The sequence below is a fragment of the Drosophila persimilis genome, unplaced genomic scaffold (genome assembly GCF_003286085.1).
Source record: "Drosophila persimilis strain 14011-0111.01,24,50 unplaced genomic scaffold, DperRS2 tig00001237-arrow-arrow-pilon, whole genome shotgun sequence".
Classification (NCBI taxonomy): Eukaryota; Metazoa; Arthropoda; class Insecta; order Diptera; family Drosophilidae; genus Drosophila; species Drosophila persimilis.
The window spans coordinates 109,374-135,629 of NW_020825442.1; the positions used below are offsets into that span (position 1 = coordinate 109,374).

The 26,256-nt window shown below is 48.5% G+C and overlaps 3 protein-coding genes across 3 annotated transcripts in view; 1 reads left to right on the forward strand and 2 right to left on the reverse strand.

Moving 5' to 3' along the window:
* LOC6596805 (neurobeachin) overlaps positions 1 to 26,256 on the forward strand; it is a 68,740-nt gene that overhangs the window by 15,977 nt on the left and 26,507 nt on the right. The window contains exons 2-10 of the mRNA XM_026994099.1: positions 1,893 to 1,997; positions 16,600 to 16,726; positions 20,376 to 20,572; positions 23,362 to 23,483; positions 23,550 to 23,676; positions 23,752 to 23,871; positions 23,951 to 24,097; positions 24,481 to 25,039; positions 25,144 to 25,229. Coding sequence (XP_026849900.1) covers positions 1,893 to 1,997; positions 16,600 to 16,726; positions 20,376 to 20,572; positions 23,362 to 23,483; positions 23,550 to 23,676; positions 23,752 to 23,871; positions 23,951 to 24,097; positions 24,481 to 25,039; positions 25,144 to 25,229 — 1,590 coding nt within the window. The remainder of the gene's footprint in view (positions 1 to 1,892; positions 1,998 to 16,599; positions 16,727 to 20,375; positions 20,573 to 23,361; positions 23,484 to 23,549; positions 23,677 to 23,751; positions 23,872 to 23,950; positions 24,098 to 24,480; positions 25,040 to 25,143; positions 25,230 to 26,256) is intronic.
* On the reverse strand, positions 9,758 to 14,553 carry LOC6596809 (60S ribosomal protein L30). Its single transcript, XM_002021853.2, has 3 exons — positions 14,469 to 14,553; positions 14,285 to 14,411; positions 9,758 to 10,006 (listed from the first exon to the last, which is right to left on the reverse strand). Exons 2-3 carry the CDS (start codon positions 14,387 to 14,389, stop codon positions 9,803 to 9,805), a joined length of 309 nt encoding a protein of 102 aa, XP_002021889.2. The 5' UTR covers positions 14,390 to 14,411; positions 14,469 to 14,553; the 3' UTR covers positions 9,758 to 9,802.
* LOC6596807 (60S ribosomal protein L30) lies at positions 20,666 to 21,047 on the reverse strand. The gene has a single exon (XM_002021851.2). It carries the CDS (start codon positions 21,008 to 21,010, stop codon positions 20,690 to 20,692), a length of 321 nt encoding a protein of 106 aa, XP_002021887.1. The 5' UTR covers positions 21,011 to 21,047; the 3' UTR covers positions 20,666 to 20,689.

The following is a 26,256-nucleotide window of genomic DNA, read 5'->3' on the forward strand; positions in this document are numbered from 1 at the left end:
TCTAATCAATTTATTGAATTTATTTTGCTGATTTTATTAAAGCGCGCAAAAAGCATTCGCCAGAAAAGTAGAACCATTTTTCGGCAGACAAAATATCTATTGACAGCCCATCGAGTGGGGCGTGGCCCTGAAAATGTCCTTCAGGGTGTACAGGGTGTGCAGGGTGTGCAGGGTGTGCAGGGTGTGTGGTGTGGCGGCAAGTAGATTTCGTTGGCGCCTGGCATAATTAAGTTAGAACCTTTTTTTGCCGCCATCGCAGTCGCCTTCGCTGCCGCCGCTTTGTGACGTGACTCAGGCTCCTCAACCACCCATGCCACATGCCACATGGCACATGCCAGCAGCCACCAGCCAGCAGCCCACCCTCTCTCGACTGTCGATTGTTATTGTTGGCGCTGCTGAAAGGGCGCTCTGATTGCTCTCTGCCACAAGGATGTGTCTAGGACACGCTCAAGCAGTTAACACACTCCGTCTGTACTTAGGCTAAGCCCACGAAAAACTAAACAGAATGAGTGCCAGAAAGAGAGTGGGAGTAGGGAGAGAGATGGGGAGATGGCGAGATGGTTTTACCCAAAACATCCTTGATGCAAGCAAATGGTTCGCTAAATGATAATCCCTTCGCCCATCCACACTCCACCATCCACCATCCGCCATTCCGATTCCCATTCTACCATCCCTGGGGCTGTAAGCAAACACTTCGCTGCTAAGGGGAGGCTTCAGAGAGGGTAATGGAAACCGTTCTCCATAAATAGAGCCATGAAAATCAGATGATTACCCATCAAACAGATTTTAAGTTGAACACAGGAGAAAACCCAATCAATTTTATATCGAAATCTACATTTTTCCCACAATCCTGCAGCGTCCAAACGTTTTTGTCGGGCCACATTAGCTTCGATGACACTTGGAACGATGGGAATGCAACTTTTTTTATGAAAACTAGCGCACATTTCCATATATATGGCATCTGAAGAGCTGATCTTCTGGTTACTAGAGAAAAACCAAACAATTTCCTCACTAAATCCATTATTTTCACAATTCTTAAATATCCGAAAGCTTTTGTCGATTTACATTTGCGCTAATGGCACTTGGAACGATGGGAATGAAACGTTGAACAGAATTATAAGAATTGCTAGCTTTTGTATTGATTTAAATGGCAGCTGGAACGATGGGAGAGAAACTTTGCACAGCTTAAGCCGTCGGTTAGCATCGGTTGAGGCTTTGGCTTATATCCTCTATAACCGAAAGCCCTCCCCACACCCAACCCTTGACTTTGAACTCTTTTGTACCCGATTTGTGGAGGGAGTGGATGTGTGTAACACCCAGAAAGAAGTGTTTCCGACCCCATAAACCATACATATTCTTGATCAGCATCAAGAGCCGAGTCGATACAGCCATGTCTGTCTGTCCGTCCTGTTTAACGACTCTCAGAGACTATAAGAGCTAGAGCAATAATAGCACTGTTGCAAGTAATAAATGGAAGTAGATAAATTCGAATGTGTAAAAACGGAGTCCCAAACGGTTCCATCGGTTATTATATATTATCATAATACATTGTATTAATTGCATAAATAATCTCGGTTGTATACCGACTATAAAGGTAGAACTGCGGCCTATGCCGCGGCCTACAGCGTTTCCCCTCGCTTTGAGCTGAAAATGTGATTCATTTCCAATTCAAAAACTTTGGCAATTACAAATCTGCTGTACAGAAAACGTTTTTTGGCACTTTTTCCAGTCGAGAGATGAAAAAGCATGAAAACATTATTATATTAAAATTGTTTAAATTGATATTTTGGTGTGGCACTAATTGTTGAAACAGTTGCAGCAACACTTTCCTGGCGTATCTGCATACAGTTTTTCCTCATGTTTTTCCTTCCTTTCTACGTTTTTTTTTCCAGTTGGTCGGCGGCGAATTCGATATGGAATTGAATTTTGTGATACAGGATGCGCAGAATATCAAACATATGCTGGAGCTATTGGATCATTGTCCGCCCAATTTGCAGGTGAGTGTCTGCCCGCCGCCATTTCCCCATTTCTCCATTTCTCCATTTTCCAGTTTGAGTTCCGGATGAAATTATATTTTATTTCAAAAATACTTTTATCTCTCTCTCTTCCTGTGTGTGTGTGTGTGTGTCTGTATGTGTGTTTGTGTTCGTTTATTTTCGGGTGACTTTTTTAATAGAATTTAATTCAATTCGCGCTGCGGCATCAAAGAAAATTAACAGCCGGCAGCAGCAGGAGGCAGCAGGAGGCAGCAGGGGGCAGCAGGGGGCGGGGCGTGGCTGCCAAAATTGCGCGTAATGAAAACGCAACATCAACATGAAATGGCTTTCAACTGCTGCTCCTGCTCCTGCTCCTGCTGCTGTGTGTTTTTTCTGGGGCTGCCTTTTTATACCATAACGATGCTGTTGCTGCAATTGGAGCAGCGATGGCCCCTGCAGAAGGGTGTCGAAAGATGTCGAGTCGAGGAGTCGAGGACTCGTCGTCCTCGTTTCGGTGCCGTTGTGCCATCAAATTATTAGCATGAATGCTAGCAAAAAGGATCCGCTAACTTTTCAACTCGGCATTTCTGTGTGTGTGTTGCCAGGAAGTGTTCTCCTCTGTGTCCTGTCGCTCCCCTGGAGTCCCAGGGGCAGACATCGGATGCTGGGAGGAGTAACAGTAACCGTGTCACAGCGACAACAAATCGCAACAAAGTTGTTGCTTAATGAGTTTTCATTTCATTAGTTCTTTGACCCCGAAATACCCCACTCCCCCACCCATGTGCCACGCGCCACGCACCACGCGCCACTCTTTGCTTGCCTTTTTCCACGGAAAACTACTCAAAAAGTTATGCTAGAATAAATGCCAGCCCAATACAAAGGCTGTGCTGTCCTGGAAACCGATGGAAGTTGCTTGCCAGACTGGCTTCCCAAGGAAAAGCAGCATGTTTGCCCCTTTTACACCGCTACCGAAACGAAATCATCAGGAATCACGACCATTATTTCTGCGAATTGTTCGGGAATGTCCACATTTTTGTAACTCAACCAAAATATATGAGGATTTCATGCATATTTAAATTCTGCCAAATATCCATGCCATTGTGGGGCGCCTTTCGTTTCGTTCGTCGGAATTTTCCACGCATTTTTGACACTTTTTCCGACACCCACCGCAGCTCTTTGTGGGTTGGCTCCGTGGGCGCCAGGAGGTTCGGGGGAAATCTGATTGTGTGGGCGGTTGGGCAGGTGGTTCCAGAGCTAATGTGCGTGTGGGCGTGACGCCTCGGCAGGTCCCACTTCTAAGCCTTCCCTGTTACCATCGTTCTTTCACTCCCTCGTCTTGCTCCCTTTCCTCTAACTACTCTTTAATGATATGCAAGTGCGTGTGCGTGTGCGTGTGCTGCGGGATGCGTGATTGTGTGCTTGTTTTACCCTTTTCCAGAAGCGGGTATCATTATTCCGCCCACAGAGCCCACCGATGAATACGAATACAATCTTCTTACCCCTTAGCCCCTTCTTCATAGATCAACCATAGATCCCAGAGGCTGCATCGGAAAAGGTATCTCTTCAGTCTGCCTTTTCCCTTTTCCTTTCTAGCGAAATACCTGTGTGTCTTGTGGGTGTTTGCGGTTGAATGCTGGCACAATTTATTTGGCTTTTTAAATTAATGAAAATTGTCAGTGACAAATTTTCCCCACCCTTCCTCTCCTGCTCTCTCCCTCTCTGTGTCTCTGTGTCTCTGTGCTCTCGCGAGCATGTGTCGTCCCCTGGATGGTATGGCTGTTGGCATATGTAAAACAAGCATCAAATATGCATCATTTGCGGGGGCGGAGAGCCAGGGCTGGAGGCTGGAGGCTGCTGCCTTCGAAGATCTCTCCAGTTCATTTGGCATGCGTGGCAGGTGCGAGTCCCCTCGTCCCCCCGTCCCCTGCTACGAATTTACAACAATTTTATGGCCAGGCCGCGCATTGAGTAAACATTTTGCATAGATTCGAAGGAGTCACGAGAGCCGCAGAGCAGAGCGGAGCGGAGCGGTGCGGACTTAAATGATTTATGTGTAACTACAGTACGGGCTTCCCACTACCGCCGAGTGCCACCCGTTTTATGGCTGCCCCATTTTACAGCTGTCTGCCACCCCGCACCGCACCGCACCGCACCGCAGCGGCAGTGGCAGTGGCAGTGGCAGCAGTAGCCGTCACTCAATTGATTCGGCACGTAGCCGGAGCACATCGGGGGCAAGTGCAAATAACTGTTTTAGCCACTGGTCCCGCAGGTGGTCCCACTCCTTTCATGGCCATAACATTTTATACTTGACAATAAATCGCAACGCCCTTTGCCCCCGCCCCAGCCCCCTTCCTCGGGGGTGATGGCAAATCAAAGCTTCTTTTGAAAATTAAGGCCGTAATGCGGCCTACCATACCCAAGCCAGGACCCGACCCCTCATTTCCCTCCCCTTAACCGCATATTTGTCGTGGCTCGTCGCCCAGTGCGCCGCCCATGCCCCATGCCCCATGCCCCGTGCCACAATGCTTCATGCTTCGTGTATGCTCAATAAAATTTTACAGCCTTTGCCGCCAGCTCAGCAATTTGCGTAACTCTTGCCACAGTCGGGCCGGGGCATGGCCCCGTCCTCCTGGCGCAAGGGCAAGGGGTTAAGGGGGCGAGAGAATCAACAGCCCAACACCTTTCACCTTTCGTCGAATTGGTTTCCCGCTTTTTTTTTACCTTACCTTTCCTTTCGTTTTCTTTTGCTTTTGTAGCTTTTTGTTTGTCCTTTCCGGAGGACCCGTTCGCCTTTCGCTTCTTTGCCTTCTTTTGGGGGCGAAGCCTCGCACCTGGCGGCAGCTGCTGTAAATAACATTGTTAGGGCTGCAAACATTTACAAAGACCCCCATCGATGACCAGGGGCTGGGCAGGGACTGGGACAGGGACTGGGCCTGTACACACTGTGGGGCAAATATCTCTCGAAAGGGAATGCGGAAACCCCATTAGACAGAGTCGTAGGGGACGAAAATAAAACACTTTAAAGCCAGAAGAAGCAGAAACACTCGCGAGCCCCCTCTCTGGCAAGTATCTGGAAAGTTGTGTATCTTATCTCCATTCGAACAGAGTTCTGGCCTGGCTCCGGCTCCAGCTCCGGCTCCTCCTTGGATGGCGGATTAACTTGTGATTATGTTGCCCCAGTGCCAACAGGCAACACCAACTCCAACGCCAGTTGGCATCCAGCATCCAGCATCCAGCATCCAACTGCCAGCTCCTGCTTACAGAAAAACTTTCCATCGGCTAAGCCGCTTTCCCCTTTTTTGTTGAAGTCTAGACCATCGCGTAATTATCTGGAGTACGGGAGTGTGTCGGTGTCTGTTCGTAAATCATCAACTTCGTACCGAAAGCAATGCCAAAGTCGAGAAGAGATATGCAGATATCCTTGGCTTCCACCCTTCCCACCCCCCGAAGCCGGCCCAAAAGAGTGGGAAAACAACATGCCATAAAATAGAAAGCAGCCAAAGGCTGTACATAAAATTTATTCATGAATCGAATTTGTATTCCTTGCAGATATTTTATAAGTTTTCCCTTCTCCATTTCTATTCTCTGCCTCTCCTCACTCTCTATGTGTCCTTCCATACTGTATAATTTTTAGTGTGACCATAAAATGCAAAGAACCCATGCATATAGTATATTGGATGCGGACTGTCGTTGCATTTCCAATTAAACATCAGTTTGGCATCACAAAAACTGGTATTTTTTGGTATTTTATATGTTTTTAGTTTGGTATTTCCACTTAGGAGAGGAAAATGTTTGCTAGAATGAAAGAAAGTTCTTTCAAGAGTTGCCTGGTCACACTATAAAAGTGCCTCTGGATGCACTCTGGCCACACTCCTTGCCCCTCTCTCCTGATCATTGTGGCCACACTGTCACATCGTCTATTCCCGTCCAGCCATGTCAATGGACATGTCCGACAAAGAGGAAAATTAAAATGCAAGCCGCCTGAATGCTGAACGGCAACTGCAGGGGGGGCACGAGGAAAGTCGGGGCTTTGTCGGTGGCAGCCACTGGCAGAAAGCCACTGCAGGAGCAGAAGGAATCGAACTTGGCATTAAATATGAATTGTGATTGGCCCAGTCAATGGGCGACCGACCGTCCGAGGGAGAAGCGAATTGAAATGCACACAAGAATAACAAAAGTTTTCTTCTTTTTTTTTTTTTTTCTTTTACGGGGGGCGGACACATGGACCACGACATCGACATGGACACGGACACGGACAGTGGGGCAAGGGTTGTACGGGTGGAAGGGTGGAAGGACACACTTTGAAATGGGTTCAACATTAGCCCACGGAGCAGGAGAAGGACCACTGCCAGGGACCAGGGACCAGGGACCATGGATCTGCCATTTGTATTGGCAACGTTGCCTTTTGTGTGTGTTTTTGGCCTTTTGATGCCGCCTTTTATTACATTTGTGCTACCCGCTTTCTCCCCCTGTCTCTCTCCTCTCTTCTACATCTATTTTTGTGCTCCCTTTTCGGATTCTCTTCTTTTTTTCCTGGGTATTGGCAGCACTCGTCACGTAGGGGACAAACGACAACGACAACGGCGACAGTCAAACACATTGAAATGACCCGAACCTGACCCCCGATTGCCGACTCCCCACAACGCCCCACCCTTGGTCTATGCTGCTCCTGCCCCCGAGGCCACCCATTGAGTTTAAAGTATTGTCTGCCATGTGCAAAAGGTCATTTAATTTCTTTTTGATTTGTTTTTGGCTGTGCCACAGCCACTGCCACTGCCACTGCCACATTGTGGGGCAGACCCCGTCATTAAAGTGTAAATGTATTTTTAAGTAGACGCCTCCGAAAAGCGGAAAGCCAAAGCTCCCACCCAGGCCCCAAAGGACAAAATAGAATTACCCCGAAAAAAGGCGGCAAGGCGGCGAGGCTGAAAAGCCAAAAAGCCGCACAAGTTTCAATATAATTTTGCTGTGTGTGTTTCTTCTTCGAAACTCTCTCTCCTCGGAGTTAATAGCATTCTAAGTACAGCACATGACACAGACAATGGGGTGGGGGGGGTGGCATTGGGGGGAGGGGTTGGATGCAAAGGGCATACAAATCTAAGATCTTTGAAATAGCCAAATCGAATCGCAAACCGAACTTGAAAGTTAATTTCAATTGAAATGAAAAGGAGAGAGTGGAGGGGGCTCACTTTGACCTTGAATTAATGGAAGATTTTCATCAATTTCCGGTCTCTAAGACCCTCTTTCTATCCCTCATCCTTTGGTCGAAGATTATTTATTATCATTTCGATGGAAATTTGTTCTGGTTCGAGTTTCACTAGGAAGGTGGGATCTCCTCTTGCTCTGCCTTTAATCGCGACACTAGTTCTATTTCCACTGTCGTACAATAACAAATGTCTCTCTATCTGTCTGCTCTTTTGGGAGCCATGACAAATCCCAGTTCAAATGCCAATTAGATTGCATTTCCCTGGGAAATCTGCGCCGTCAAGCACTGACCAACCGACCGACCGACCGACCGACCGCATAACGATGGAAATTTTTGCTCCCCAAATCTGTGTATGTGCTTCGCTTTTTTCCCGGTTTCATTTTGCTGTTTTGCCCGGTTTTTATTTTAGCTTTTCCCCCGTCTGTGCCATGAAAAATGTATAAAGTTCTCAACTGCTTTAAGGACGACATCCAGGCCTAAGGACACACGCACCACAGCATATGGGCGTGGCAGCAAGATGCGATGGATTTGGCGGTTGCTGCGTGAGACCCAAACTGTTTCGAATACTCGTACGTTTTCCGAGCTGCTTTGCATTTTTCGTGGCTTGGGGGCCTGGCACTGGCCCTGCCACTGCCTCTGCCTCGGCTCCGAAAAAGTGTTTCTGAATGGGGGGGCGGCCTCACTGCCGCCCCTCCACTCCCGCCGCACACACACATGAGTTTTGTCATTCAATTTTGACACACGGTGCGTGGGCCGCGCATCACTCGAGGGCTACCCTCAAGTTAGATTTTGGATTTCAGATTTTCCATTTTCTTCCCCAGATAACCCATTCTCACGCCCACTCCCACTCCCAGTCCCACTCCCGCTCCCAGTCCCCCTTTGACGGACGGACGGATCTCGCTCTGCCTCTCATCAATATGCAAAAAGGCAGCTTGGACGCAGAGCAAAAGCAGAGCAAAAAGGGGCCTCGGCGACGGGGACGGTCAAGGGAGGGTGTGGGTGTGGGGGTGGGAGTGGGGCCTCTTCCGTTCATCCGCCCACTTCCGGTAGCCAGTCGTGCGTCAAAAGCAATGCAAACTTTTTGCGGCCGAAAAAAGAAATCAAAATCAAAAAAAAAGACAAAAAAATCAAAGTGAAAGAGTGAAATGGGAAAAGAATGAAAAGAAAATTATTATGGAAATGTCAACGTGAAAGTTTTGCACAAATGCACGAGAGGCCCCCACCAAAACCCGCTCCAAATCCTGGAATCCCTGAGTCGCATATGCTACACAGGACACACACACACAGATACACAGATACACACGTAAAAAAACACAATTGAATTTCATGTTTGACATGGCAACTCCCCCACCGCCCACAGCCCACTATCCGGCTAGACGAAGGAAAAAGAGTTTTCCCTTTGTTTTGCGGCATCGCGATTTATGCGGGAAATTTTAATGCGATTTCCATTGGCTTCGCAGGAGCATCGGGTTTCTGGTTTCGGGATTCGAGATTCGGATTCCGAGGAATCCCCTGACTCCCTAGAGGGGTTGGGTGGTGGGGGCGTGGGTGTGGGTGTGGCTGAGAGCGATATTTGCATAAGAATTAATTAGAAAACCGCACGCGCGACTGGAAACGCCCACGCGGCAGGGCGGGCGATTTAAAACGCGCGCACGCGAAATCATTCAAATGCGAATCCTTTAACACAACAGACGACTCTCCAGCAGCTTTCCTTTGTATTTTTTGTAGGTTTTTGTTTTTTTTTTGGTGAGAGTGTCCTTCAGTGGGGCAAAGGATGGAGAGAGAGAGAAAAGCGACAGAGACAGACGGCTGTTGACTCTGGCGACACCTTTTCTCCTTTGTGCATAATTCAATTTGCGGCACTTGACAGCATCAAAAGGTTGACATAATTCGCTTTTTACCCCCATCCTCGGCCATGCCTCTGCCACCCCTTTTTTTGGGTGCGCTGGGGTGGGGCTGGGTCGTCAGGCGTCAGTGATTGTGCGCGCGACTTTAAGCGCGTCGCTGCGGCAAGCAGCGCCTTTTTAACAGCTCGCTTTCAATTTGTGACACCTTAATGGGCAACTGAACACGGACAAAGGACAAAGGACAACGGACAACCGAGAGCCCGGACTCCCAGAGTCCCCGAAGTCCCAGAGAGACCCGTAGTCCGCACCCGGAATCGGTTTCGGTCGATTCTTAATTACAAGTACAGTTAATATAATACTTCTCCTTCTCCTCTCCCCTTTCCCGGTCTCTTTAATGTGATTCAACGATGAGAAAACTGAAAATTGCTCTCAATTAACTTGTTAGTGGGTTGTTGTCCCCAGAAAAAGAGGGACAGAAGGAAAGGAAAAGGTTGAATCCATTAGGTGACTTCTTCATCTCGAGGGAGCCCCTGGCCAAAAACTGTCAGGCGGCAAAACTTTTCCGCCCACGCTAGAAAAGGGACAAGAAAATGGATGATGGAAAAAGAAAGCCAAACACAGAAACCATTAGACAATGACCACACAATAGACACAGCACAACCGAACCTGCCACGAAGTGGTAGATGCCCTTCAGATACCCTGTAGTCGAGACAACTGTCAAAATTATTGCCCAGGCATTTTATTCGATTGAATGGAAACTTTGGAACTATCAACTAAGCGCCATCGACCATAGAGCAGATGACGGCAGCAGCCGTTGGATCAGTGATGGCCATGCAGCTCACTTTGAAGGACTTGCCGCAGGCGCGGCCCAGCTCCTTCATGCTGCCGGCGAAGACCAGTGCCTCCACCTTGCCCTTCTTGGCCTTCTTCTCGACGTCGGTCTTGAGGCCGACGCTCGTGTCGCCGGCGATGATCACCAGAATGGCCGCACCGTTGCGCACGGCCTTCAGGGTCTCCTTGATGCCCACAAAGTACTTCCCGGACTTGATCACACCCGACAGACATTCGCAGAAAACATCCATTTTGATTGTTGACTCTAGTTGACTGCGAAAGGGAAACAGCCTTGATTAAATCACGATTGTTGTATTTTTACACTTTTACGAACCTCTTAATTAAATTTTTCTTCCTTTTTTTCTCGCTTCGATCTGAACGCTGCTCTGACTTTGCTTCGAATGGAAGTTCTGGCAAAGGTTTAGTCAAGGAATAATGTAAAATCAACGCCTGCTGGGACTGAAAATTTATTCCCGTCTTCATTGTGAAAAAATGTTGGGTAACAGTTTGCTATGTTTGAGTAGTGTTGGTGAGCATATGCGAGCTATTTTCCAACACTCCCCGCGACTGAATCGAAACTAAATGAAGTTGAAAATTGTTACCTTTTGCATGGCAAAAATCTGTTAAAAATCATAATACCCTTTGCAAGCGAGAGGGAAGTACAATCTGAAGAGACAAGGAGAGAGTGAGAGGGAGTGAGAGAGCGAGCGAGCGACGTGTGGGAAAAACAAATAATTAAGCTCCAACTTTTTCAAGCCACAAAGTCAGACAGAGAGACAGAAAGTCAGACAATACAAATATTAACAAAGGGAAAATGCACAAAATTTATTTTATTTGTCATTAAAAGAAGGCCACGCCCCCACCGCAGCAGCCAGCAGGAGCAGCAGCAACCCTTTTCTGCAGGACTAAAATTAATTAAATAAATTAGAAGTTTGCCCGAAAATAAATTGAAATGGAACGCTTTGACAGTGCAGGCAGCAGCAGTCAGCAGTCAGCAGTCAGAGGAGTCAAGCAACCAGCAGCCGCGTTTCAAGCGGTGTAATTAACTTGAAAGACGACCAGAACCCCCTTCCCCCTCTCCTGAACTCGCTGAACTGAAGGCAGTGCCAATGCCAGTGCCAGTGCCAGCGCCAGTCGCAATCGCATTCTCAAAGCGGAAGCGGATGGAGTGGTTGGACGGAGGAGGAGCAGCAGAGGGGTGACAGGTCATGGCTTGGCATCGGTCACAAGTGATTGCCCTTTGTCAGAAGGCACTTGAGTGGCGGCGGCGTCAGGCGGCAGGCGGCAGCGTTGCAGTAAGGGAACACCACAAAAGCGGAAGAAGCGAATGACAAGCAGCACGACATCCATTAAAGCAAAAGGCAATCTATTTGTATTCGGCCGAGCCACAGGCGACAAAAGTGTCGCCAAGGATCACAGAAGGAATCTGCAAGAAACCTCTAAATAAATCCAAAATGTGTCGTGGAACACAAGACAGTCTCTTGTGATTTGTGGCTTTATTCGATTTAAATAAAAGAATTCTCGTATAATATCTATAATTGTTCTGTTAGTTGCCAAGGTTTACTTCTTTGACAATTTGGCCGCCTGTCCCTTCGCTTAGACGACTAACCAGTGACTCCCCAATCTCCGCCAGTCGTTTGTGTCATTTGGCCATCGCTGCTCCTGCAGCTCCTGCTGCTCCTGCAGCTCCTGCTGCTCCTGCTGCTCGTGCACTTTGTGTCAATGTTATGCACATCAGCAGCCGGTGCTGCCGGTGCAGCCGTGGCAAAGAGATGGCCCACCATCAATGCCAGTCAGTCGTCAGTCAGTCAGTGTCTTTGCCATCCGACATTCCCTCAGAGTCAGAGTCAGATTCAGAGTCAGAGTCAGAGTCAGCCAGTCAGTCAGTCCAGGGAGCTCTGCTCTGGCGTACGCTACTTAGTCCACAAAATTGCCGACTCTGGCATTTTCCGTGTGCGTGGCTTTGACTCCATCCTCCTGCTCTGCTCTCGGGGCTCCCACTGGCTGGCAAACCTTCGTTGCAAGCAGTTGTTTGCATTGCAGCGGCAGATGCTGTCAATAATAAATTTCCGCTTGAGCCGCAGCAGATTGGGTGCTGCAAAGCGGGAGACGAAGCGAACCCAGCTGGCTCCACTGGCGGCACGTAGCCAAGCCACGTCAGATGAGATGCGATGCGATTGGGGCAGAGGCAGAGGCAGAGGCAGAGAGTGCGGGCCTGCGGGCAGAGTGGGTGGCAGGAAGGAAGCACATAAGCGCATTGCGCCCGGGACAAGACGGCGGAGTGGGCAGGAGAGAGGGGAATCTGAGAGGAAGTACAAGTAGATTGCAGCACGGCACTAAAAAGATGACATAAAGATAGAGACGGGCGGGTGTTGAAATTGAATAGGGGTAACGAAGCAGAAGGAGAGAGAGAGAGAGAGAGAGAGAGAGCCCGAAAGGGGGGGTGCAGCTGGGTGCAGGCATGCAAACGATGCGACGCTGTCGCCAGATAAAGTATACGACCGATTGCCCGTTTCTGCTAGACGAAGCTCGGGAAAAGGAAGAGTCGAAGGCGTTCAACGACACTAGGATAGGATGCAAATGCAAATGGAAAATGGCTTGCCAAGAGCCAGCAGAAAGAGCATACCAAAGAGGCAGAGACAAAGACAGAGAGGCAGAGCGAGAGAGAGAGAGAGAGAGAGAGAGAGAGAGAGAGAACTCAGCGGGCGACACGTTGATAAATTTATTGAAATTCTATTGAAACGAAACGATTTGACTGCGGCTCTTGAGGACCAGGACGCACAAATCGCTGATAAAGTGGAAAATGAGCGAAAAACAAAAAGGAAAACTGTCGTAAATTGCAAATAAATTGCAGCATATCCAAAGGAAAAGCCATCACATGCTCTCCATCTCCAGCTCCATCTCCAGCTCCAGCTCCACTGGCAATTAAACTTTGGGCATTCCATTGCATAAATTTGATCTGGTACTCGTTTCGTTTCATTTATGGGTAAATGTGTATGTACATTGTATGTAGTATATATCAAATCTGGGGGAAACTTTGCGCTTAATTTTTAATTTTCTTTCATTTGGCCTTTGACCTGGGCCTGGCCAAGCCATCGCTGGACAAGCGATGCTCAATTTAACCTGGGGGCCCCCGCGGCACACGCTTCACTGGGTTCCTCAAAGGAGGCAAAAAACTCTCGAGCCCCGCCCCGCCACCGCCCCCTGCTTCTTGGGGCATACTTAAGGGGAAGCCCAAAGGAGCGAACGGCGAAGAGGAGAAGAAACAGAACAGATAAAAACAGAAAAAAAACAAAGATAACAGAGTAACAGGAGACTGAGAAAAGGCCAAATTTAATTTGTGTTCAGTGGCTGTGGCATCTTTTGCTCCTGCTGCTGTCCCTGCTGCTGCCGCTGCCCCTCCAGCTGCCTGCGTCCTGCACCGTGCATCCCCTGCTGCTGGCTGCTGGCTGCTGGTTTCTCTGTGTTGTGCCATGAAGAAATTGCTACCCAATTACGTAATAAAATCTGACTGAAGTTTCTACTCTTATTATTTAATTTTTGCTTTATCTCCCGCTGCCTCCCGCTGCCTACCCCTGCCCTCGGGCCCTACTGCCTCCTGCCTCCTGCCTCCTGCCTCATGCCTCCTACCCATGGCCTCTGCCTGTCTGAAACGGCACACAAATTGTTCAAGGGGATTTGCCGGCGAATAAAAGTTGGGCAAATGGCGGAAGGACGACAACAACGACGATGCCGCTTGCCGCTTGCCGCTTGGTACTTGCCGCTTGGTGCTTGCCGCTTGGCGCTTATTAAGAAATAATGCTGTAAAAACAAAACGCAATGGCGTCAAATCAACTTTGCTTGCTTGCCATCAGCGACATTAAATGGAATCAAATGAAAAGGAAATACTCCAAAATAGAACACACACAAGACAACAGGAAGGCGGACGCAAAGGCCAGCCCAGACACAGCGCTGGAGATCATTCATCAGGCGGTGCTGTCGGCGGGGAACCAGAGAATAATTACAGAGAGGGCAGAGCAAACAGTTTCGCTTCAGGAAAAGTCCGAGACTAATTGAATGCTGTCAAAACAGCTGCCACTCGCCACTTCTCCGTGCTACGATACTATCGTATCGGTACTATCACAGGCACACGTCGGATCAGCTGTTAGCTGTCAAAATTTCTGCTAAGTCATTATATTTGATACATTATTTGGTTGAACGAAAAGAAAACAGTGAAACATTTAGAAGCCATCGACCATGGAGCAGATCATCCCGGCTGCCATTTGATCAGTGATGGCCATGCAGCTCACTTTGAAGGACTTGCCGCAGGCGCGGCCCAGCTCCTTCATGCTGCCGGCGAAGACCAGTGCCTCCACCTTGCCCTTCTTGGCCTTCTTCTCGACGTCGGTCTTGAGGCCGACGCTCGTGTCGCCGGCGATGATCACCAGCATAGCTTGACCGCTGCTCACGGCCTTCAGGGTCTCCTTGACGCCCACGAAGTACTTCCCGGACTTGATCACTGCCGTTAGATTTTCACGGAAAATATCCATCTTGATTGTAGACCCTAGTTGTCTGCAACAAGGGAAACAGCGTTAGCGAGTCTACAATAGCAATGCAGCATCGCCTTACCTTGACGAATCTCTTTAAATTATTTTCGTTTTGAGGGAAGTAAAATTGTAAAAATAAAATACAAATTTTCTTCCGTTTTTTCCCGCTTCGACCTGAACACTGCTGTGACTTTTACTCGAATGGAAGTTCCGGCTAGATTTAGTCAAGGAACCAGGAACCTAATCCAGTCAACGCCTGCTTCGTCTGAAATTTGTGACAAAAGTGCTGTGTAACCTTCAGTGCCTTTAGTGTTGGCTAACAGATATTTAGTGTGACCATTCCCCAGGCCCCGCGTACAGTGGCAGCCACTTATTGGCAGTGTTCGATGAAATTTAAATAAATCATGGATGGGTCCTATCCCATCTGTTCGAGAAGGAAATCCGGCATCTGACTGTTGAGCAAACAATAAGAAGAGATAAGTAAATGAATTCTGGCCGAGAAACAGTCGACATGGGGGGAAGCCATGGCAAAGCCTGGAAAGACGCGAGGGCCCCGCCCATGGGCATTATGTCGAGCGTAATAAGTGCCCTGTGGTGCAGCTTATGAAGATGCTGAGGGATCTGCGAGTCCTTGCCTGCCCCACAGACGTACGAAAATACGTATTCATATTCATATTTATGTTTTTTTTTGGGTGTTGTGTAATTTAAGGATATTTTATCTTATATGCTCCAAAGCCAGTCGGAAGCACAGGTGTGTGTGTGTGTGTGAATTTTTTGTTGGCAATTTATGAATCGACGAATTAAATTATGCGTGCAGTACATACATTAGAAAAGCCACAACGAAAACAGGAACAGGAACAGGTGAAGGAGCCAGAAAGAGCAGGGAAAGCGATAAAGGGATTCATGGAAACAAAATGGGGCGTGAAACGAGCGTCGAGCCATAGATAAAAAGGGACAGGAATTGGGGGATTAAAGAGGGCCAGAGCTGAGCAGAAAATAACCGAATGATTGGGGATACAATGGCTGATCGAATTCTTCAGACTTGTTCGAGCTTTATCTGAGGTCAGACGTACCTACTATACTCTGTTTCTCCACTTAGCTGATGAACGTATCTGAAATGGGTCATTAGGCCTCGCACCTAAGCCCATAATTTGCGGCGTTCTCCGACTCCTTTCAGGACATTTTCCCATGGCCATTTTATTTCTCATTACACAAAAAGGAAGAGCGAACACAAATAAAATAAAACAATGCAAATACAAATACAAATAAAGAGAGGAAGACTTCGATTGCCTGGACGACGCTTTGGATACACTTTAAAAAGGACAAAGATTGGGGATCTTTGGCAGCAAAGAAGATGCCTGATTTTGGAAATAACTTCATTAAAAACCATTCTGCTTAAGCTGCTATGTCTCAATAGATTTGAAAGTGCTCTCCTTTGTGTGTGGCAAAGTTGTTATTGAATTGTAAATACCCTCCAAGGGAGGGCTAGGCATCTATAAGTATTCAAAATGATATTCGCTTGCTTCCTTGCTTCCTGCAATGGCCAATCAATGTGCAATCTTCTCTCCCAAGTCCTCCCTCCCTCCCTCCCCTCTCTCTCTCTCTGCTGTGTCTGTGTGTGTGCGCCAAAGGGCAATAATCATAAAAAACCGTCAAACGTTTTGTTTTTTGTTCTTGAGAATTGAGGCAATAATGCCAAAACGAAGAGAGGAGCGAGAGCGTTGGATAGAACGAACGAAGGCAGACTCTGTCTTTGGCTTGCGATTATTTTGCCATTACTTTCCATTATTTTACTTTATTTCAATGACTGTTTACATTAGACACACACACACACACACACACACACACACATGCACACAGAGAACGCCGCAAAGCAGTTAAGTGTTGCATACTTTTGAGCGCGTTAGCTCCTTATTTCGGTCTTTTCGTTCTGTTCATTTGTTTGCTTTCCTTCCGTGTGTGTGTGAGAGTGTTTATCCATGTATGGGTGCTTCTGTGTGAGCCACTTCACTTTGGTTATTGAACAGCAGAAGCAGCAGCAGCCGTAGTACCCTCCAAAGGACTCTCCTCCACAGAAAGAACAACTTTTGATACTTTGATTTCGAAATATATTTTTGCTTGCGATTTCCTCTCCCCATTTCCTCCTGTAGATGTATCTTGAGAAAAAGTACAATAACAAATCCTGTATCTGTATCTGTATCTTTCAATTGCAGGCGGAAATTTGGAGCGTTTTCATAGCGATTCTGCGTAAGAGCGTCCGCAATCTGCAGGCCTGCACAGACGTTGGTCTCATCGAGCATGTCCTCGTCCGGCTGCAGCGCTCCGAAACGGTTGTGGCAGGTAAGTGATGCACACAAAAAAAACACCCCCCTCCCTCCCTCATACATACATATCCATTCCCATCCATCCCGAAGAAGTTTTGCTGTGGGAGGTCTTTTCAAGAGCTTGGCTGATGGCTTAACAATGGACGAGAGAGCTTTCCTTATTTTCCACTCATATTTCAGGTGCACTTTTAAGGAGGAATATGGCTACAGATGGAAGGGCTTTTCTTCGGCATTATGTTGCATATTATCCAGCGACATATTGAGGGTCCAGGGCCTGGAGTCTGCTTTGACCTGATCTTCTGTTGGCTGCTTGGAACTGGATGGTGGAATTGCTTCTCGATTAATTTCACGCTTGTCAGCAGCACTGACACGCCCAGTCCCAGGCCCAGGCCCAGGCCCAGGCATAGCCCTCAACCACCGCACACATAGAACACAGAGAACACAGTGGTGCTCAGTGGGTGTACGGGTGGCTGTGGGTGTGGGTGTGGGTGGGCACCCCGGGAGAGATACGAGATACGATAACAGTATGGGGAAAACAAGCAGCTCGGCAAATTTGCTGTTCATTAGCGAGCCACGGATACCTCATACTCCTCATACTCCTCAGCCCCCAACCCCCAAGAATCTTGGCTTGCTCCTGCTCCTGCTCCCCCTCCTCCGCCTGCTCTCTGCCTTGAGCATGTGCGTGCCTTTGGCTTTGATTTTGATTTTATTAAGTCAATGACACATCTGCGGTCTCCCAGCCAGAGGCGGGCCACCCATGCCGCCACCCAACCAACCCTCTCTCTCGCTCTGTGGCAGCTGCTTGCCCCAAGTCCCTGCTTCATGCCGCATTTAACGAACTGTAACTGCTGTCAATTTGCAGTCGCTGACTTTTGAGCTTCATGTGCGGAGAAGACAGACAGACAGACAGAGTTAGCGCTGGGTGGGATGGGGGACAAGGGGGCCTGGGGGGATGCCACAAACAAAGACATAATTTCATACATATGAGATGTCTGTCTATCCTCATTTCTGTCTCTGTCTCTCTGTCTTTCTGCTTCTCTCTGCCACGCCCTCACCTGACAAATGCCAAAACGTGACACTTGCCAAGAAATTAGATAAGTTGAAAGTTCGTTCTTTCGTTCGTCTCGGTCTCGGCTGAAAGTTGAACTTAGAGCTAAACTTTTACAAGTGTGGTTTTCCATCCACGATATGTGTGTGCTCACGTGCGTGTGCGTGTGTGTGTGTGTGTGCGTGGGGTGGGTGGGGGTCCGAGAGGGAGAAGAAAAGGGAGAGCAACCATCCCCCAAAGAAAAAGAAGAGTGTCTTGAGGCTCCTAAGCATTAAAAATCCCTGAAACCAATCATAAATATGGCAGCTAATAAGTTCAATCGGTTACCGACTTGTCCCCCCAGCGGAATAGGTTCCGAATCAACTTTGAAACCAGCTAATCAAAGAGTCTGTTAGTACATAAAATTCGTATTTACATATGGACATTACCAAAGGTGTCCTAAAGGTGTCCACCGAGCCTACAAAGGTTAAAACTCAATTAAAACAAATTCCCGCATATGCCGATATTATTTCATGAATTTGGATGTGAAAACCCATTAAGTATTAATGCTTTTGTTGCATATTTGCTATAATCTTGATTCTTGATACAAGTTCTGCCACAAAGTCTCCCATACATATTCAGCAATCTAAAAGAAATCCCAGGAAAACTTCCGAATCTCGGCCAGCCAAGAAGTTTTTGTCCAGTCCAAAAGCGCTTTTTCGAGAGAGAGACTCTAGAAGCGGCCGCCGAACAACGAGAGGAGAGAACCCAGCCTCAACGATCGACGCCATTTAATTCGGTGCCAAAGTCTCACTTATTTGTACTTAATTTTTATACTTAGAGCACAGCGACCATTGTAATCGTAACGAATCTTACTAATTCTAATAAGACCTGGCGTCCAGACTCAAGATTAAAGGTTAGATATACCCGTGTAAATGCTCATATGCCCATCTGATGTCCATAGAACTTATGAAACTTATGAAACCCCTTGCAAAGGGTGTAGGAGAAATACCGATGAGAAAAATTGTTGCACTAAGCGCTCTGTTTTCTCGGAGTTGACAATGTTCTCACCCGTTTATGGCTTGGTTGCTGCTCCCCAATGATGACCATGATGACCATGATGATGGGGACGACGATGATGATGTTGATGAGGATGGCGGAAGGGCGGGGGGAATGGGAGCAGTAAAAACTTTGGCATGCCAGAAGAAAATGTAATTAAATGCTGATGAAGCGGTAGAGGGAATGAAGCGGTGCTGGTGCTGGTGCTGGTGCTGCTGCTGCCAGACACGGCTGGAACTTCAACTGGGGAGCAACTGGGCGACATTGTCGTCTTGGGAATGTCGCCTCGGGGCACAAGGCGGCGTGGAGCCGAGGAGGAGCTTCAAGGAGAGTGTGGGCGGAGTTGTTCGGGTCCAGTCATAAGCCCAAAGGTATTACCTCCCTACAGCCCTACGGCTGTCTGTGGCTTCATGTTACTCAATTTCTTAATTTACGCAACCCGAAACGTGTTGATGGTGTGTGAGTGGGTGTCTGGCGAGGCATGGCCACGGGCAGGGGCAGAGGCAGAGGCAGAGGCCATGGAGGCCAGGGCAACAGTCCAAGCATTAAAACGGCCCGAGCGTCCCATTTCAATTAGTGTGCATTACAAATGAAGTTTGGGAATAGCGCAGCAGCGGCAGTGGCAGCGCCAGTGGCAGTGGCAGTGGCAGCGGCAGCGGCAGATGGAGCCAGGCCCCAAGGGCGTGTTGCAAAGTTGGGGAAGTGCTCGGGGATACGGATGAGGCGTGCGGTGTGGCAGTGGAAGTAGAAGTGAAGTTCTGTAGGTGAACCACCGGCGAAGTGTGGGCACTGAGGGGCGCTGAGGCAATCAGTTTGAATTCTGGAATTAATAACTATTTGGCCAAGCTTTTGGCCAAAGTTGATTGAAAATGCTGCAGGGAGGGGGCGCTGGAAACGGGCCAAAACTTTGGCAGCATCATCATCATCCGCTCGGTGGCTCATTGAAGACAGAGATGGATGATGGTGCTATTTCTTCTGTTCACAAATTATGTGCCAGCAGACCGGAATGTTGAACGTTTGAAGAATTGGAGCCATAAATGAGCTTTCAGTTTTCTATATTCCCTTCTCTGACCGTCTTCTGCCAACTCTATTTTCCATAAGAGAGTCAGTGCTCAGGCCGTTTCTCCATTTGAAATGCCTTGACAATGCCGGGGACCAATGGCACCATTGCCTTGTCAGCCTCTAAGAGCCTGTCCCTGCCGCATGCCTGAGAGTATTTGCAACTGACACGGCACCCGTGACTAAAACCGGGAGGGGAACTCTCTTGCACTCGCTGCACTGAAGGAAATGGGCCGATTGCGATGTCTAGGTGGAAATGCTGAAACATTCAGACATATTTCTCAGTGCACGCTTGATCTTGGAAGCGCTTTGTTTTTTCTCAGTGCGCATCTGCTCCCTCCACCAGCGAGGAGATTGCGTAAGCGACATATCCCCCCCATAGCCATATCCATTAGGCGTTTCCCGTCATCAAGAATGAGCCCCCATAATGGCCGCCCTCCACCCGCCAGCGGCGCACTCATATCTCATGTCACCGACTAACATTAATGCTCTACCCCTCTGCTCGCTCTCTTCCCTGCAGATCTGCTCATCGAGATGCTGGGCGTTTTGGCCAGCTACAGCATAACAGTCAAGGAGCTGAAGCTGCTCTTCGGAACGATGAAGGCAACGAATGGCAAGTGGCCGCGGCACTCGGCCAAATTGTTGAACGTCCTGCGCCAAATGCCGCACCGCAATGGGCCCGATGTGTTCTTCAGCTTTCCGGGCCGCAAGGGATCGGTGAGTAAAATCCTGCATATATCCGTTCAACGACTAGCGGAGTGAACGACTAGCGAATGCACTGAGTAAAGAACCATACCTCATTTGCTAATAACTCATTAAAACATTTTATTTAAATTATTTTTCGCGGTTGTCGGCGGCCAATAAGTGGATAATCTGCTCCGAGACCTTAGTGTCGGTAATGACCAATGTGCCCACATTGAAGTACTTGCCAATGGCGTTGCCCAGTTCGAAATTGTTGCCGCAGAAGCGCATCACCCGGGTCTTCGTCTCGGCGGCGTACTTCTCCATCTCTGACTTCATGTCGCTTGGTATGTTGCTGGCCAGGACCACCAGCTTGGCCTTGCCCCCGCGCAAGGCCTTCAGCGACTGCTTGTAGCCCACGACGTACTTGCCGTCCTTCAGTGCCACCTCAAGACAGGCGGACAAGTAGTTCATTCTCGAAACTGCAACCGGAAAACCGAAAAATCGTACATAGTTTACTTCCTCCATACTTATGCGAACCTTTTTTTTTTTTTTTTGCCTTTCGATTTTAGTTTTTAGTTTTCGTGCAAAAGCAAAATAATTGTAGATAGAGCACAAAATTGTCTCACTTTTGTCGACCAGGATTATTCTGAGAGTTGCAAACGAATGTTCAGTATTGAACAAGATCTTGACAAGAGAAGCCACAGCGGCACTGTTCTGAATACTGAACAGAAAGTGTTGGGCAACGGACTCGAACGAGTCTTGGAAAACGTATTGCAGGTTGTTTTGCGTCAAAGTGGAATGAATGGCAGCTCGGTCAAAGAGTAAAGTGAAATCGTTATTGAATGCAGCTGGAGCCGCCCTCTCAGAGGACACGAGGCTCGGGGCTCGGGGCTCGGGACTCGGGGCTCGAGGCTCGATACACATATTCGAATGATGTCCCCAGGGCACACAGGACGAGGGCTTTTATTTTATTGCTCGGCACTTAAAACGAATTCGAAATGTGTGTACGTATTTTTTTCTTTCCGTTCCGTTCCGTTCTTTTCTGTTCTGTTCTGTTCTGTTCTGTTGTGTTCGCTCCTCTAACGGACAGCTAATGGGTGAGTGTCCAGAGACACTCCATCCGGGACCGGGCACTCTATCGATGTGTCCATCTCGCCATAAACACATAAAAAATGCCATAAAGTGAATTGGAAGTCAAATGCGAACGGACATCGGAGGAGCGGAGCAATAGCAATCGCAATTGTCGCACAAAATGTCCAATAAACAGGGGAGAGCCATGCCATTCGTGCTGTGCTGTGCTGTGCTGTGCTGCGCTCTGCTATGCTGGCCCATCATCATCATCACCACCCATACACCACACACCACACACCGCGCCCACACATGCTGATGGTTCCTGGTCCCCTGGACTCCTCCTCGTCCACTTGATTGCGTTTTGGAAGAGGACTTTTCACGCATTTGGGGGGTATTTTCTTCTTTTTAATTTTTCGCCTATCCTGAAAGCCGCAACAGCCCCACCCCCAGCACTGGCGCCCACTTAACCGCCGATCAGCGATCCACTCCACAGGCCGGGACCCCGGACTAATGCCGTCGATGACGGTGCTGATTGTAATGCAATGGCAAGCGGCTAGCGATATCGAGGACAGAGACTCGATTCGAATAATGAGATTTTGTCATAGACCAAACGTACACCATCCCACCATCGGGGTGGCATATCCGGGGCTCTGTTTCCGTTGTCTGACAGAGACGTGGAAGAGGGGGGCAGAAGGAAGGAGGAAAGTTCGGTGGTGCAACCGCAGCACAGCTCTAACAATGCCAGGGCTTTGTCACGTCTGCCCAGCCCTAACCGATTTAGGACAGGCTATGGCTGCGATAGAGAAAGGATATCGAATGAGAGAGCTCCTCTCTGTGAGGGTTGGGCGACCACAAGAGTGCAAGAGTGCAAGATTGCAAGGGTCCAGAGGAAATCAAATTTCGATCGGCTTGACCTTTGCAATCACATTCTCTATTCTCTGAGTGTTTCACATAGATTGATGGATCAGAGAAGAAAGGCTTGACATTAAATGGCAATTAATGAAAACTAGTGCTATTAATCCAATCTTCTCGTATGTATATTAAGAGGCAATGGTCAAGTGCTCGGCAGAGACACGAGGGATTGTATTTCATTGGCAATTATTTGAGAGATGAACCCCGTCCGTAAATACTTGCTGGCAGGCTGGCCAATTTATGAGCTCCGCCAGGAGAGGAAATGCCACAGTCTGCCGCAGTCTCTGCCCTGTCCGTCCGATAAACCACAGATTCCATTTCCTTATAATTTTCATTCTCTGTTCATTTCTGTTGCGACTGTTGTAGCATTGTGTCTGTGGCAGCTTGAGGTCTCGGGGCCCACACCGGGCTCAAAGGCCAGTGAGGTGAGTGGTGGGAGTGCGTTTGTGTATCTGACTGCGGAATGCCACAGGCAACCCAAGTCAAAGACCATTCAAAAATATACATTTCAACGGTACCCGAAGTGCACAGCAAAGGTTTGATTTATGTCTTCGGAGTTGAACGGAAATTGCCATTGGAATTGGCTACAGAACTCTCAGCTCCATTTTGAAACTCAAGTCCTGCTGAGAGCTCTCTCCCTCTCCCTGTCCCTCTCTCCGAACAAAGAAAATCATGTGGTTTATTTGACTCAATGCTGGCCAAGAAACGAAGTTCATAATTGGTATTTAACAGACTGTGGAGCAGCAGCAGCAGCATACAATCGATACTCGTACAACAATCGAAGCTAATCTGAAATCTAAAATCTGAAATCTGATGTGAATTTCCGTATTTATTTGCAGGCCATGGTCCTGCCGCCGCTGGCCAAATGGCCGTATGAGAATGGATTTACCTTTACCACATGGTTTCGCCTGGATCCCATTAATTCGGTGAACATTGAGCGCGAGAAACCCTACCTCTACTGGTGAGTCCTGTTCACCTGTTTACCTGTTCCCCCGTTTCTACTTAACTATGGCTTTCTTTTTGGCAGCTTCAAGACCTCTAAGGGCGTGGGCTATACGGCGCACTTTGTGGGCAATTGTCTGGTCCTCACATCCATGAAGGTGAAGGGCAAGGGCTTTCAGCATTGCGTCAAATACGAGTTCCAACCGCGAAAGGTACGAGTCATAGAACGAGCCCCTCTACAGAAGAGCTCCATTTACAATATATCTATTTTTGTTTTTGATCTTCAGTGGTATATGATTGCCATTGTGTATATATACAATCGTTGGACGAAAAGCGAAATCAAGTGCCTCGTTAATGGACAGCTGGCCTCTTCGACCGAAATGGCCTGGTTTGTCTCCACAAACGATGTGAGTATATCCCTATAACCGTCCACATATCGTTCTTAATCCTTTGAACCTTTCTCCCTTTCTCTCTTCTGTATGACAGCCCTTTGACAAGTGCTATATTGGCGCCACGCCGGAGCTGGACGAGGAGCGTGTCTTCTGTGGCCAAATGTCGGCCATTTATCTGTTCAGCGAGGCGCTGACCACCCAACAGATCTGCGCCATGCATCGCCTGGGGCCTGGCTATAAGGTATGTGACGACGATCCCGATCCTGGTCCTGATCCTGATCTGAAAGACCCACATAAAGCCTCTGCACCTCTGCACCCTCTGGAGCACCCATCACTTTGCTTTGCTTTCGCGCAGCAAGCAAGTCTCCTAGTCCTAGTCCTTGTCCACGTCCATGTCCATGTCCATGTCCATGTCCTTGTCCATATCTGTACAGAAGATAATGTAATTTGATTCAATTTTTTTTCTTTTTGCTCTTCTCTATCTTTCTCTTTTTCTCTCTCTCTCTCTCTTTCGATATCTCTGTCTCTATCTGCCGCACACTCGCTAACCTTTGCACCAATCACCAATCGAATATCGAATATCGACTGTCGACTGTCGACAAAAAAAAAACAACAAAAAAACAGTCGCAGTTCCGCTTCGATAACGAATGCTATCTGAATCTGCCGGACAATCACAAGCGGGTGAGTCACTTTCAACTGTTGCCAGCCTCGTCGCTGATGGTGGCTGGGGGACTGGGCGTCAGCGGTGGTGGGAGCGGCAGTGGAGCGGGCAGTGGCAGTGCCACCGATGCCGCTGCGGCAGCCGCCAGCGGCCAACAGCAGTTGCAGCTGCAGTTCCAGACCCTGGCCGCCGAGCAGGAGGCTCGGGCCATCGACTGGGCCGACGAGCGGCTCGATCTGAATGCGGCGTTTGTCAAGATCCGGGCAGTGCTTACCGCACGCAATGCCGTGACCCTGGCCGCGCTACCTGGGGCAGGAACAGCAGCGGGAGCCACGGCTGCATCAGCCACTGCTCCCGGAGGAGGAGCAGCAACACCCAACGAGAGCGGCAGCGGCGGTGGCAACATCATCGTGGCTGATCCACAGCAGCAGCACCAGCAAAGCCCAATCCCAAGCCAGGGATCCGCTGGCGGCACTGCGGACGATCCGCTCGGCCATTTGCCCACTGGAAATGCTTCTTTTGGTATTTATATTAACTTATGATTTGCCCTAGAGTCCATCAGTTTTGCTTAATTGATTTCTGATTTCCCAATTTTCATTTTGTCGGGGAAAAACTGTGTCGCACAGACCAACTGCGTCGCATGTCGAGCAGCGTGAGCAGCCTGAACACCGTATCCGGTGCCGACACCGAGGAGATCAACCAGCTGAAAGCTGTAAGCGAACTTTGCCTTTTTATTTTATTTTATTTTATTTTACTTTACATTCCTTAATTTCTTTTTAGTTCTTTAAGTTGTTTTGCTGTCCCAAAAAAGTTTCCTGATACACCTAGTAGTCGTCAGAGCAATTAAGAAGTTATCGGGGCACAGGTCGGGGCAATCAAATCGATATGAATCTGGGGCTACGAAAGTTTCCGTTTCTGTTTCTGTTTCAGTTTCAGTTTGAAGCATTTTCATTTTGTGTTAACGGCTTTTTAAAGTTTCCTCCAAGAGATGGTTGGGGCGGGGGCGGGCCGGGCAGGGGGCATGGGAAAGCGGAGTTTATGGCTCCAACAATGGCTCGAGATGGAAGTAAATGTAGCGTATACTTTCGCAGGTGCGCCACCACCGCCACCTCCACCTCCACCCCCATGGACAAACCCCTAGACAAAGCCCAAATGTAAGGCTCTCTCTCTTCACTCACGGTGCGTGTGTGTGTGTGTGTGTGTGTGTTTGTGTGGGTGTTGGCTCCTTGCGAGCCTTGCGAGTAGAGTAGATTGTTTGGGAAATCTTTTGGGCGCTCATGTTCCATATTCCGTGGCACAGAGAACAGAACAGAACAGAACAGAACAGAACAGAACAGAGAAACACACACATTTCTATGCCATGTTCCACATTCACAGCGAAACAGAGACCCGAAACCCGTGCCGTGCCGTGCCGAGCCGTGCCGGAGCCATTAGACCCACCCGTAACCCACCTGCCCGGGCAGAGCAGGGCATTATGCCATTTGCCTCCTTTCACCGGGGGAGTGGAGTGCGGGGAGTACTTTAGTTATTTTGAATGTTGAGTTAATGGAATGGGAAAACACATCCACACTCGAGAACACGGGGAGTACCCCTTAGCAGGATAGCCATACAGCCATATAGGGAAAGACTTGAGAAAGAGCTGGACAACAAGGAGGGCATTCAGTGTGGCTATAGCAAGGATGGACATCCATCAGGGGCCACCAGATATTTTTAGATACTCATTATGTTTCCCCTGAATT